The 12,821-nt window shown below is 34.0% G+C and overlaps 1 protein-coding gene across 4 annotated transcripts in view; it reads right to left on the bottom strand.

The window, feature by feature from the left end:
- Nucleotides 1-1,367: 1,367 nt before the first annotated feature.
- Nucleotides 1,368-12,821, bottom strand: part of USP33 (ubiquitin specific peptidase 33) — a 52,945-nt gene continuing 41,491 nt past the window's right edge. For all 4 annotated transcript variants that reach the window (XM_072834132.1, XM_072834129.1, XM_072834131.1 and 1 more), the window contains exons 17-24: nucleotides 12,203-12,383; nucleotides 11,470-11,596; nucleotides 10,683-10,852; nucleotides 9,273-9,354; nucleotides 8,418-8,526; nucleotides 3,961-4,063; nucleotides 2,870-2,938; nucleotides 1,368-2,485 (exon numbers count right to left, since the gene is read on the bottom strand). In XM_072834132.1, coding sequence (XP_072690233.1) covers nucleotides 2,328-2,485; nucleotides 2,870-2,938; nucleotides 3,961-4,063; nucleotides 8,418-8,526; nucleotides 9,273-9,354; nucleotides 10,683-10,852; nucleotides 11,470-11,596; nucleotides 12,203-12,383 — 999 coding nt within the window. In that variant the 3' untranslated portion in view covers nucleotides 1,368-2,327. The remainder of the gene's footprint in view (nucleotides 2,486-2,869; nucleotides 2,939-3,960; nucleotides 4,064-8,417; nucleotides 8,527-9,272; nucleotides 9,355-10,682; nucleotides 10,853-11,469; nucleotides 11,597-12,202; nucleotides 12,384-12,821) is intronic.

Here is a 12,821-nt window from a genome sequence, read left to right on the forward strand (position 1 = left end):
AAAAAAATAAAGAGGGAAGTTTCTGGTACAGCAGTCACTGAGAAACAGTAATTGGATTTTTTAAAGGTTTTATTCATTTATTCATGAGAGACACAGAGAGAGAGAGAGAGAGGCAGAGACACAGGCAAAGGGAGAAGCAGGCTCCACACAGGGAGCCCGACATGGGACTCGATCCCAGGTCTCCAGGACCAGGACCAGGCCCTGGGCTCAGTGCTAAACTGCTGAGCCACCTGGGCTGCCCAGTAATTGGATTTTCTAATTGGAAATTTACTTGTGACTTCTGAGAGAAGCACAGATTTTGGAATCAGACACATCTGAGTTTGAATTCTGACACTTAGTTTTGTGTGCTTGGGCATATGAATCTATAAATATGGTTAGCCTAGTGCCTAACATTTGCTAAGAATTCAGCATTAGTGATTAGTAGTAGTTGTGTTATTAAAATAGTCTTGAATAGCCTGAGTTTTTTTCCCCTAAAGAAATAGTTTTTTACCTAATCCCCCTCACCTGCAACCCTTCAAAATGGTAACAAGTATACTCAAACTTCTCAGAGAGGGGAATAGCTTCAAAATACAGGGAAATTGCCTCTTTCTGATCCAGTTAACCACACATAATATTCCAAAGTTTGTTCTAATAGTAATGCTGCTACCAAATATGACTAATCCTATAATCTGTTTCAAAAGAATTCATTGGGAGACATTATATAATGGTGATTAATTAATAGCGCTGGTATGAAGTTACATTGACTCTAGTTGCTATTTCTTTGCTGTGTGATTTGGGGCAAGCCACTTGGCCTAACATAAGGTTGTAATAAGGATTAAATATAAGTAAAGCACTTTAGTAGGGTGACTGAAACATCATAAATATCCAATAAATGGCAAGGAGTATTAAAAACAAACTTTTAAAAAATAAAATAAAATAAAATAAATAAAATAAAATAAAATATAAAAATAAATAAAAAATAAAAACAAACTTTTGAATATCTCCTAATGCCAAAATTACAGTAAACGCTGGTGATTCAGAAATAGATCAGGAATATCACTCAATCCATGAAGAGGAGCATACTGTAATTGTGAGGCAGAAGAAAACTAAAAACTATATATATTTTTTAAAAATTGAAACACATCTTAATGGCTGATTAAGCTCATCATTTCATTAAACATCAAAACTTGAAATACTATGCCAAGTGACTTAGTTTGCATGCCTCTAATTAAGAAATAACAGGAAGATATTATAATATTAACAGACTTTATACCTTTCGCCCTTAATATCCATCAAATAAATTCAACATCCAAGTTATACATTTAAAATCATTTTTATTGAATTACTATTAACAACACTGTTTTAGCTGGTGGCAGCTGCCCCACACCAAAACAAACCCATTGTGAATGCTAGTGAACATCCTCAAAGTAATCCAGTTTGTTTTTTTTTTGTACTTGGAATATAGTTAAACTTTTGACATCACATAATCAAGCAAACAGCGGTGCATACTATATTATCCAAAAAGACTTTATGCATTTCATTAAAAAAATCATTTTGCAAGTGGCTTCAGTTTTATCAACAATCTCATCAACACATTCCATACTTCATGCTCCCAAAATAAAAAGTGCCCTAAAACTAACTCTAAGTTTTTTACTGATATTAATGAATACTATCCAGGATTATAGGAATTAAAGTTTAACATTTTACAATATAAGAGGCAATAAGTTACGGATATCTGCTGACACAAATTCCACTCAAACTAAATACATCCTTGATACATTCAAAAAGACATATTGTAAATATTAATATGCTAGTTTATATGCTGCAGTGCAAAAGAAGTGACACCCTAATGTTTCCTGAGCTTTAGGAAATTAACATTTTTCTGACTACAACTCTCAATTTAAAATAGGCTCTTTATTATATGAAGCCATGTCAAAACTATACAATTAAATTAGGTTTTTGGAGAACTGAAAAGATTGGTCACAGTTATGGTGTTTTAAGGTAATGAAAAAGTTTCCAAAGCAAAAGTATTTACAAAACTACAAAGGAGATTATGGATGTGCATGTAGTATAAAGATCAAAGATAACCTACTGATTACCAAATGATCACTATTATCCCTTCTCTTTCAAAAATATTACACTGAAAGACTTTATGGTAAGTTATCTAGCATTAAATATACCAACCTGTAGTATATGACACATTTTAACACATTCTTCCATAATGCCCAGTAAGAAGGAATAAAATATTAAAAATCAAGAAAATAAACATGCTTTTAGGAATGTTTTTGCATGTGTATATGAGAGGAAATAAAAATGATTTCTCATTAGAACTCTCTACACCCCCAAAATTACAAAGACCGAGTTTCTACTTCAATTTTTTCTTCTGACTGTAGTATATCAGGGTCAACATGAACAACTGGAGGTCGAAAGATAACTTCAGGCCCTCCACCATATATAGACTGTAGAAAATTCCATGTTTCTTCAGAAATCTGACCAGAATCTGCTCCTAGAATTAAGTGCAAATAGAAAGAATAATATTTACAAACCTACATATTCATATTGCAAAACCTTCATTACATAGCCCCTGCCCCAGCATGAATCCTCCAGGGATAACCGAGAACTTTGGGAACATGTATTTCCAAACTAACAGCCCATATTGTTATAATGCAACATTATGCAACATTATAGTGTTTCTTAAGAAGTACTTTTTCCTAGCTCCTATCAACAGCTTTAAAACCTTTCCTCAGATAACAAACACTGGCAGCTTTTCGACTATTTGTCTGACTTCATGAATGAATTTTACCACTGAGCTGGGTAAAAAACTAGCAATGATGGCTAATAAAGATGTATTATTAACAGGGTCAAATGGCTTAAATATCAGTCAACTTACCTTGCCTGAGTATCACACTGCCACATTTAGTGACTGCAATTTTAGTGTTATCAATAGGACCTGGAGGATCTAAGTCAAAAGGAAAAACAAATGACTAAAATGCATACTTTTCAAAGAAATGCACCAAAGAAATGTATTTCTGTGCCTAAAATAATTGAGAGATGTAACAATATAATCAAATTGATTTTTTTTGTCAGATTATTATAGTCAATTTTTAACTATCTTCTGAGTGTCTTTCTTTTTGGGTCTTAGTTCCCCCCAAAACAGAACCAAGAAAGAAGGGAGAAAGGCTCTCACTACCATCCAAATTCTCACTCTTAATTATCCATTTAAAGATCACAGGTTAAGATGCACTTTTAATGCTATAAAAGAACAATTCTTTTATAATTTAAAAAAGAAATTATGTAATTGTTCATTTATTTCCAATTGTCATTAAACTGAAGACAATAAAGCATAAAATGAAATGTTAAAATACATCCCTTTTTTAAGAAAAAAAAAAAAAAACCTGCTTCCCCTTGAATACAAAAGTACAGTGCATGTTCATTATCAAAAGCTGTAAAAAAAAAAAAAAAAAAGCTGCAAAAAAAAAGGCATAAGAAAGAAAAATATTGTCATCCCATTACAGAAAGATAAGCAATTTCAGTATCTTTGTGGTCTTTTTCTTTTGCATATGTTTCCCATTTTTTTAAACATAAAAAATTGAAACTATGAATGCAGTATTGCAAACTTTTTCAACATATCAACATCTCTGTAATTATTACACACTGTCACAAAAATTATTTTTAAAGTCCACATAGTATGTCACAGTAACAATTAAACCATTATGTAACCAATCTTACTGTTGGGTGGATTTTTTTGACTTTTCAATATTAAAATTACAGACTAATTTTGTTCAGTTCCTTTAGTCCTGCTATGAATATGCTGTAAGTCATGAAATAGGTTTAAAACAACAAACTAGAATACAAGCCCTGCCCTCAGGGATCTTTTTCTCTTTTTTTCACTGGTACAATCCCAAGTGCATATAGATATTCAAAAAATATTTGTCAAATAAAAAATCAGCAAAGAATTTCATTTTTCAGTTAACTACTTACCTCCATCTTTACCCTTTACAAAGCTTTCCCATTCTCTAAACCACTGCATACTGATACAATAAAAAGTAGCTGGAGAATCCTCCTCTTGGAATGCTCTGTTGAGCTACAAGGGGGAAAAAAATCAGTCACCTAATATGTAGAACTTATAGCAGAACAATACAACCATTCTACTTTAGCATTTGCTAAGGCCAATTCCTCCTAAAGAATGAGATGTACACTGATGCTAAGTTATCTTAGTACCACTGTAATACATATTAATGAACAAGTAAGTCTAGGTTATGTCTCAAAACAAGCACACACAAAAGAAGAATAAGACACTTGGGATCCCTGGGTGGCGCAGCGGTTTGGCGCCTGCCTTTGGCCCAGGGCGCGATCCTGGAGACCCGGGATCGAATCCCACATCGGGCTCCCGGTGCATGGAGCCTGCTTCTCCCTCTGCCTATGTCTCTGCCTCTCTCTCTCTCTCTGTGACTATCATAAATAAATAAAAATTAAAAAAAAAAAAAAAAAAAAGACACTGGATAAGTCGAAATGGGTCAAGGCAAGTCTTCAAAACAATAAATACTCCACATACTTATTAACAATCAAATGTGTAAATTTTATTTAAATATACCATATCCACGGTCTACCCTTTACTTCTGTTCACTGAAGATACTGGTGGACATGTTGCTATCACAAACACAATGCTGCAATGAATAATCTTGTACATGTTGTTTCACAAGCAATATACATATATGTACAGGACAAATTCTTAATGTGGCGAGACTAAGGCCCCTAAAGATGTTCCACTTCCTCTTCTAAGGCCTAAAGAAATGGGTATGTGACTCAACGAGGCAATACTCTACCAGAAATGGAAATATTCAGGAGTGATCTAATGGTGAGAATGAAGTCACTCCAATGTCAACTTTGTTAGCTACATACCCAGGGCCAGCGTGGTTCCTGAAATTCTGGAGAACTGGTTATTCAGTTTTTCCTTTTGATAAATTTCTTTTTTGCTTAAGTTAGCCAATGTGGTTTCTACTGCTTTCGATTAAAGAAGCCCAAAGGATAGAATAACTGATACAGAAAGAAAGGTGGAGCCTAAGGAAAATGAAGGGTATCTGAAATCTACCTCACTGTACTAATGTGGAAAGACAGTGAGACTCCTAAAAATATTTCATTATGGGGCTAACTAAATGCCTATAATACATATTATCTGAGGACAAAGACAACCAAGTTCAGATCATGTCTCTCTTATAATCAAATTTTATAAAACCCTGCCGTTGTCACCAAAGATCCTCATAATAGCACAGAAGTACCTCCATGATCTGGCTCCATGATTTGACTTCATCTTCTAAGACTTTCCTCATTTATTCACTCACGGTCATACAGACCTGTTATTCCCAGAACCAAGCAGTTACTTTCCTACCTCTTAAAGCTTTTGCATGACTATCCTTTCCTTTCACACATCTAAATAGTTCCCTTGCCTCCTTCAAGTCTTTACTTAAATGTCACCTTCTCACTAAGGCCTATCTTGACCACCCTATTTAAAAATACACCTGATACCTCTCTTTATCACTGTACTCGTCATCCCTCTTTTGTTTTTCTTTCCTTTTCCAAAGAACTCATTACCTTTTAATATATATTATTTATTTATTAAATGTAAGTTATTTGAGGGCAAGGATACTTCTGGGATACACAGTAGTTGCTTCCGTAGAACAATGAAAGGCAATGAAAAATGCTGTGGCTGTTTGATGGTTAACACAGAAATCAAAGCATGTATGTCTCAAAATAGAGAATTAAGAGTTAGGACTTTCCATGATGCACAACTTATCCCTAGAAAACTGAGATTTTTGAAATGTAGTGTCAGACTGATCCTACCAGACGAATCCATTTAATTTATAGCATTACCAGGTTTGGACATTTTTAGGACTTCATCTCTGACATCAGGATATTTCCTAAGTGTCTAGGTGGGGCTTTTTAAATATTTAGTTAACTACAATCCCCCTCATCAATTTAAAGATACATGTTTTTCCCTAGCTCTGGGAAATTTCTCTACACCGGTTTCCTAAAAGTTGTGCCCCTTCCCCTCCCCTGCCATTCTCTTCTAAAATACCTATTAGGAAAACACTGGATTCTAGGTCTACCCAATATTCAAAACTTTCCATCTGTTTTCTTTGTGCTTCATTTTAGGAAATGTACTTCATTTTCATTTGCGCTCCAACAATATTTATGTTGCTTTCCAATCAATCCATCTATGGAGTTCTGTTTTGTTTTTATGGTGTAATATCCTTATGTATTTCCCTGAGGATTAATTTATGTATTTTAAAGCATAATTTAAGATATTACAATTCTCTGTATTAGGAGCTAAGATAATTCCTTCTTCAACTGACCTAAGTCTCCATATTTACTGCTCTATCCAAGCAGAAACCTTTACGCTTGCTGCCTTGTTCAGTGCAAAGGGCAGAATGCTGAGGCTATTATTGGTATTTGCCACTTTCAAGCTTGAAACCTGTGAGGTCATTTCCTGTGGCCTTTGGTTTGTTTCTTCAGTCTGATCCTATCTACTTTTTCAATTTTTCAGAAACTCTACCTAAGTCCCGGTCTACCAAGGGCACCTATATTTGTACTCCAGTGTTAAGTTTTATAACTAACACATTGTTTTGTTGTTAAAGGGGGAGAGGGGGGTAAATTTATAGTCTTGCAACTACCACCACAAGCCAGCTTAGAATACTTCTGACACCCCAGATTGTTCCCCTGCACCACTCTACAGTTTCTGTGGTCCCATCTCTTGCTCTTAGCCCCAGGAAACCACTGATTTACATTGCCTTCATTGTTTCCTATTTTTCAGATGTTTCACATAAATGGAATTTGACATCACATAGCCTCTTCACATCTGTCTTCTTTCACTTGGCATAATGTTTCTGAGGTTCAACGTTGCTGCACGCATCAATAGTCTCATCTTTTTTATTGCCAGTACTTTTCCATTACAGAGCTATCATATTTTGTTCATCTATTTGCCAGCTGATAACATTTCAATTGTTTCCAGTTTTGATCAGTTATAAGCAATACTGCTATGAACATCTGTGTGTAAGGTTTTTTTCTCGTTTACTTTTTTTTTTTTTTAAAGTAAGCTTTATGCCCAACATGGGGCTTGAACTCATGACCCCAAGATCAAGAGTCAAATGTTCTACTTACTGAGCCAGCCAGGTGCCCCCTGTGTACAGGTTTTATAAATGTAAGTTTTCATTTCTCTGGAGTAAACACTCAGGATTGGGGATCCCTGGGTGGCGCAGCGGTTTAGTGCCTGCCTTTGGCCCAGGGCGCGATCCTGGAGACCCGGGATCGAATCCCACGTCGGGCTCCCTGCATGGAGCCTGCTTCTCCCTATGCCTGTGTCTCTGCCTCTCTCTCTGTGTGTCTCTCATGAATAAATAAATAAAATATTTAAAAAAAAAACACATCAGAGCCTAACACCGTCAAATAGTTCTGAGCCCAAAGAAAAACCACGAATTTGTATATATGGAAGGTCATTTGGTCAACATATACACATTTAAATGATTCTGAGTAGAACTGGCACACAATATTATATCATAGCTTCAAGCGTAGGACACAGTAATTCTGTGAATTTATACATCATTCTGTGTTCACCTCAAGTGTGGCTGCCATCTGTCTTGATCCATCACTATTACAGTATCATTGTCTATATTCCTTATGCTGTGCCTCTCATTCTTGCGAATTACTCATTCCATAACCAGAGCCTGTATCTCCTACTCCCCCACATTTAAATGATTTTTAATTTACTTGCATGTTGATCCTCTTCAAAAAGTAGATAATCTGATGTATTTTAAAGCTGTCAAAGGCTAATTCTGTTGTATTGGTAACTAATGTGATAACTGCAGAGATATAATTTACCCTTCCTTAAAAAGATCAAATAGATTTATTTCTAAAAAAAAAAAAAAAAAAAGAAAAAAACAACAAAAAAACAGCAAAGAAACAAGAAAAGCCTAGTTGTTTATTAGCTCTTCCTATTGACTGTGTGACCACTTTCAGCCTATTGCTTGCAATCAAGGAATGCAAGATACTCATTTTGAGGGGTATATTTGTAAGTATAGACAGTCTCACAAAACAGTATTATATTTCACAAAAAGATGGAAGTACAGAATGCAGTCTGGGTAGATGCTTTAAGAAAAACACTAACTAAAGGAAACCTATACTTTACCATTTCAATAGGAGATTTCTTTCCAGTGCCAATCCATAAAACAAAATTTATTACCAACCATGAAAATAAAACCCCACAAAAGGAGAACTTAACTCACTAGAATTTGTGACCTGTTATACATCCAGAACACTTAAAAAATCTATTACAACTCTTTCATCTAACCAGTTCCTTAATAGAGTTAACATAATAATAGTTCTGCTAATTGTAAGTTCTTTATCCTAGATCATATTTACAATTCAAAAAGCATCACTTTTACCCGAATAAAAATTTCCAATTCAGTTTTTCTTCTTTTTTCAATTTTCTCCGCCTCAATTTGGCAAGTGTGACAAATGTACAGATGGTTGACAGCTGGTCCTCCTCCATACCTAAAGCATGAAGAATTTAATAATTATGATAATGTTGAAGAAAGCTGATGTTCTAGGAAATTTGTCTCCAACTTTTAGTCAATGTCTAAATAGCTAGTAAATAATAAATCCCCACAAAAAAATCTGTCATAATTAAACTAATGTAAAAAAATCGCAGGATTATAACTTGATTTATGTTTATCAGAGTCAATGACTCAATTTATTGACTAACTTGCTTTATATTTAAACTTTCCCTTACAGCTATTTCTGCTACTAAATATGTTAAAGGCAACAACACAAAGTAAAGGAAGTGGCTTTCAAAAAGTACAGTACAACATATAAATCTTAGTTCAGTGGAGCCATAGTCATTATAAGTTTTAATCAGAAAGAGGCTTTCCCTGGCCTCTCAAGAATTCATGGAATGAATTATTTTCAATATTTAACTAAGAAAACAGAGTAATTATAAATGAAATTATAAATGAAATGTTTTAAAATAAAATTTAAAACTATAAAATTTCAGAGTTAAATATCACCATATGCTTTTCCAGATACAGATAACTGAAACATAAAAGTTAGAATTACATTATCCAAACTAGAGCCACATTAACTACAAAGTCTTCCTCTTCAAATTTCACGATGGAAAACAGGATTTTCTACATAAGCAACATAAAGCACAAGGAACATATATAAAATGATACAATTCCTTTTTAACGAGTTTCACCAACTGATTTTCACAATACCACATTGTCTAATTTAAAAAAACAAACCTGCTATATAGGTTATCCCAAATGTTCTGAGGCAGCATCAAAACCAGATCTTCAATATAACCAGCTTTTCGTGGAGGAACACCTAAAAAAGTTCAGATGGGTGTGTCTCAGTCTTAAACTGCCTTATACAACTTTCAAAGGTTCAACTCATTTTTAAACTAATTAATCACTGGCATTTTTAAATCATTAGTCTTAAAAATTAAGTATTAGCATTTCTGGTGATTACATTCTTTTTTTTTTTTTTTAAAGATTTTATATATTCATTCATGAGACACAGAGACAGGGAGAGAGAGGCAGAGACACAGGCAGAGGGAGAAGCAGGCTCCATGCAGAGAGCCCGATGTGGGACTCGATCCTGGGACTCCAGGATCACAGCCTGAGCTGAAGGCAGATGCCCAACCGCTGAGCCACCCAGGCATCCCTGGTGATTACATTACTAAAAATGAACATATTTCTTGAAACAGAGAAAAATCACCTAACCAAGATCTTCAAATAACTTATGTAAATCTTTACTAAAGTTTGACTATGTAGTGAGAGAAATCAAAGAAAAATAAGAGAATCTTTCCTTCATGAAGCTTGAGCTAGCAAAAGAAATAAGGCACTTATATACCTACCAATAATAAAAGGCAGTCAAGATAAATACCATTAAAAGTTCATGGGGAGATTCAGAACTGGAAGAGCCTTATTTTAGTAGTTCAAGTGGGCAAACAGAGAAATTCACTTACAGAAACATTTCAAGGTTTAGGTTTCTCTACTACAGGATATTCCTACTATTTATATGGTTTCACTACAAAAATAGTTCATTATAAGAATACTGAGTATTCAATCATGAAATTTAATCAAGGTGTTACACTAAGGTGTTATTTATCATGTGTACAAACATGGACATAGCTGATCACCAAAGGCTTAAGTTAAATATAGCAAGTAACTCTATGAGGCTTTTTTTTGTTAAATTCCAAGTATATTTACTTACTTAGGGAAAGCGCCACCTATTAATTTAGACAAACGGATAAGAATCATGGATATAGTTGGCAGCTGAATGCCTCTCAGCCAAGAAAAATAATCCATTATAGAAGTGCTCACTGTACCATAACTGGCTGTGTATATATCTGTCTTACTATGAAATTAAGAGTTAAGAGAACAGAAATAGTATCTTTGGTATTTTTGGGGCCTAGCACAGGGTTTGGAATAAGTACTCAACGAATATCTCTTCTATGAAGAGGCTACAGACTGCCTATAAATCAAAACAAAGCCAATTTCTGGAACTATAAAATTAAACACATTTAGTTAGACTGTTGTAGATGAAGAAAAGAGAAATAAGGGGAAGAGAAAAACTCTGGGCTCTTCCTAATGTGGAAGTTATTTTAACAGCAAACCCCTACCACTACTTTCCATTACAAAATTTCTTACCTCCATGAATACAGAGAAAATCATTATTTGAAATAGGGCCAGGTTCAGCAAAGGTCTTAAATTTATTTAGCCACTGTCGAGAAATATAAAACTGAAGGAGACTTGGTTCCATTATGTTCAATAAATTGGATATCCTTCGTCTCTCTTTTTGTGCCTCTTCACTGCTTTTCCTGTTAAGGACAACAATTCATTAAGCTTAATATGCATTTTACTCCATCAGACTATGTAACATTATGAATCTTATTAGGCCTGGGAATTATTTAAGAGAAATAAATGCTGTATCACCCCTTAATTACATTATATACCCCTAAAGAGCAACCGTGTATGGTAACTACTGGTATCCACCTAACTACGGGTACACAGTAGGCACTCAAATATTTGCTAGTAAGATCTAAATAATGTTTTCTTCTTTCAGTAGCTAGTATTTAATCTTTTACAAGATACTGAAAAATATCAAACATCCATTTGTATAGTAATACCTTCTTTATTAGCTATTTTAGGAGAAAATCTGGCACTTTACTCCTACTGCCAGCACCTAATTTATCAAAACCAATCTTTTTTCTAAAGCAAGATCTATTCCTTTGCCCTTCAACTCAATGATTTAACATTTTCCTAAGAAAAGATCATTCTGCATGCAACCTTGCACTTTACTCACAAAATAAAATGAGAGTAAAACAGTTTCTAATCTTTACTCAGCAATACATTTTTAAGTCTTAAAAGTTATAACCCCGAAACTGAGATGTTCTTCCGTATTTGTCAAACTAGCCTGTGAGAATTACTTCCTTACCTATAAAAAAGAACATAAGCTTCTGCATTTTGTACAGTAGATTCTGAAACTTCAGTAACACTTTGATCATCGAATTCATACCAGAGATTATTTAAATTATTTCGGCAGTAGGCAATATAGTGTCCACCTGAATTTGAATTGAAAAAATTTAAATAATTTCAGTAACACAAAGTTAAACACAAGAATTAGAGTACTTCTTTATTTTTAAAGATTTTATTTATTTATTTATTTGGGAGAGAGGGTGGAGAGAAAGAGCACAAGCAGAGAAGGGGCAGAGTTCCCACTGAGTGGGGAGCCTGACAAGGGGCTCGATCTCAGGACCCTGAGATCATGACCTGAGCCAAAGTCAGATGCCTAAACGAATAAGCCACCCAGGTGCTCCAAGAATTAAAGTACTTTTTGAATCCTCAGTTCCTAGCAGAGAACTATGCTCATATTTTTTTCCAGTGTATATCCTCACCACCACTTGAAATGAAAATAAGGACAAAAATATAATTTTTTAAAAGTGCAAAAAATGTGTTAAAATCCTTATTAAATTTTATACAAAATATAATTTCCAATATTTCAACTTTGTAGCAAAATTACTCAATTTCCCGAAATTTTCTGTTTTTAACAACCAAAATTAAATATGTCTATTTTTATATTTTTATTTAATCAAATTTTATTTAAGAAATCAATTCAGATAGTTACTTTTTTTTTTTCATCTAGACATATGTGAGACCTATATACTTACTACTTGCAGTTCCATGATGACAAATGACTGACAGAAGGTCATAAGTAACAATTTGAGCTGGACTATCTTTAGCAAGAAATGGCTGAAGATCCAGACCTTCCAGCGGAAATGAAACATGGGTACTGATTTTGGTGGAAAACATCAGTTCATGTCTGAATCTTTTAAGATGTATGCATAAAATCTAAAAGAGAATTTAAAATTCTGTTGTTTTGTATGCTAGATAAAGGAGTCTATTAAATCTAGATATTGAATTAAGTGTCAAGGTTAAACATTCCATGCAATTATTATAACCTGATTCCAGAGACATTAAAGTGTAGAAACGGTAAAACCTGATTCTTCCTACGTTCACAACTCCTAGCTTTTCTAATTTTATATTTTATACCTTCAAGATCCTACAATGTCTGATTAAACTGTGTTCAACAGTTTTACAGATAAGTGTACCTAGTTGGTATGTAACCTAGTATCTTAAAAATGGATAATTCTAATAGGGTATAAACACAGACCCTGGTCAATGGAATCACTCCATTCTTCAACTATGCTAACAAGAAAAAAAAAAAAAAACTATGCTAACAAGGTATTATGTTACTGTTTCCTGTTCCTACAACACAAAATAAACCCA

Source organism: Canis lupus, chromosome 8 (genome assembly GCF_048164855.1).
Source record: "Canis lupus baileyi chromosome 8, mCanLup2.hap1, whole genome shotgun sequence".
Classification (NCBI taxonomy): Eukaryota; Metazoa; Chordata; class Mammalia; order Carnivora; family Canidae; genus Canis; species Canis lupus.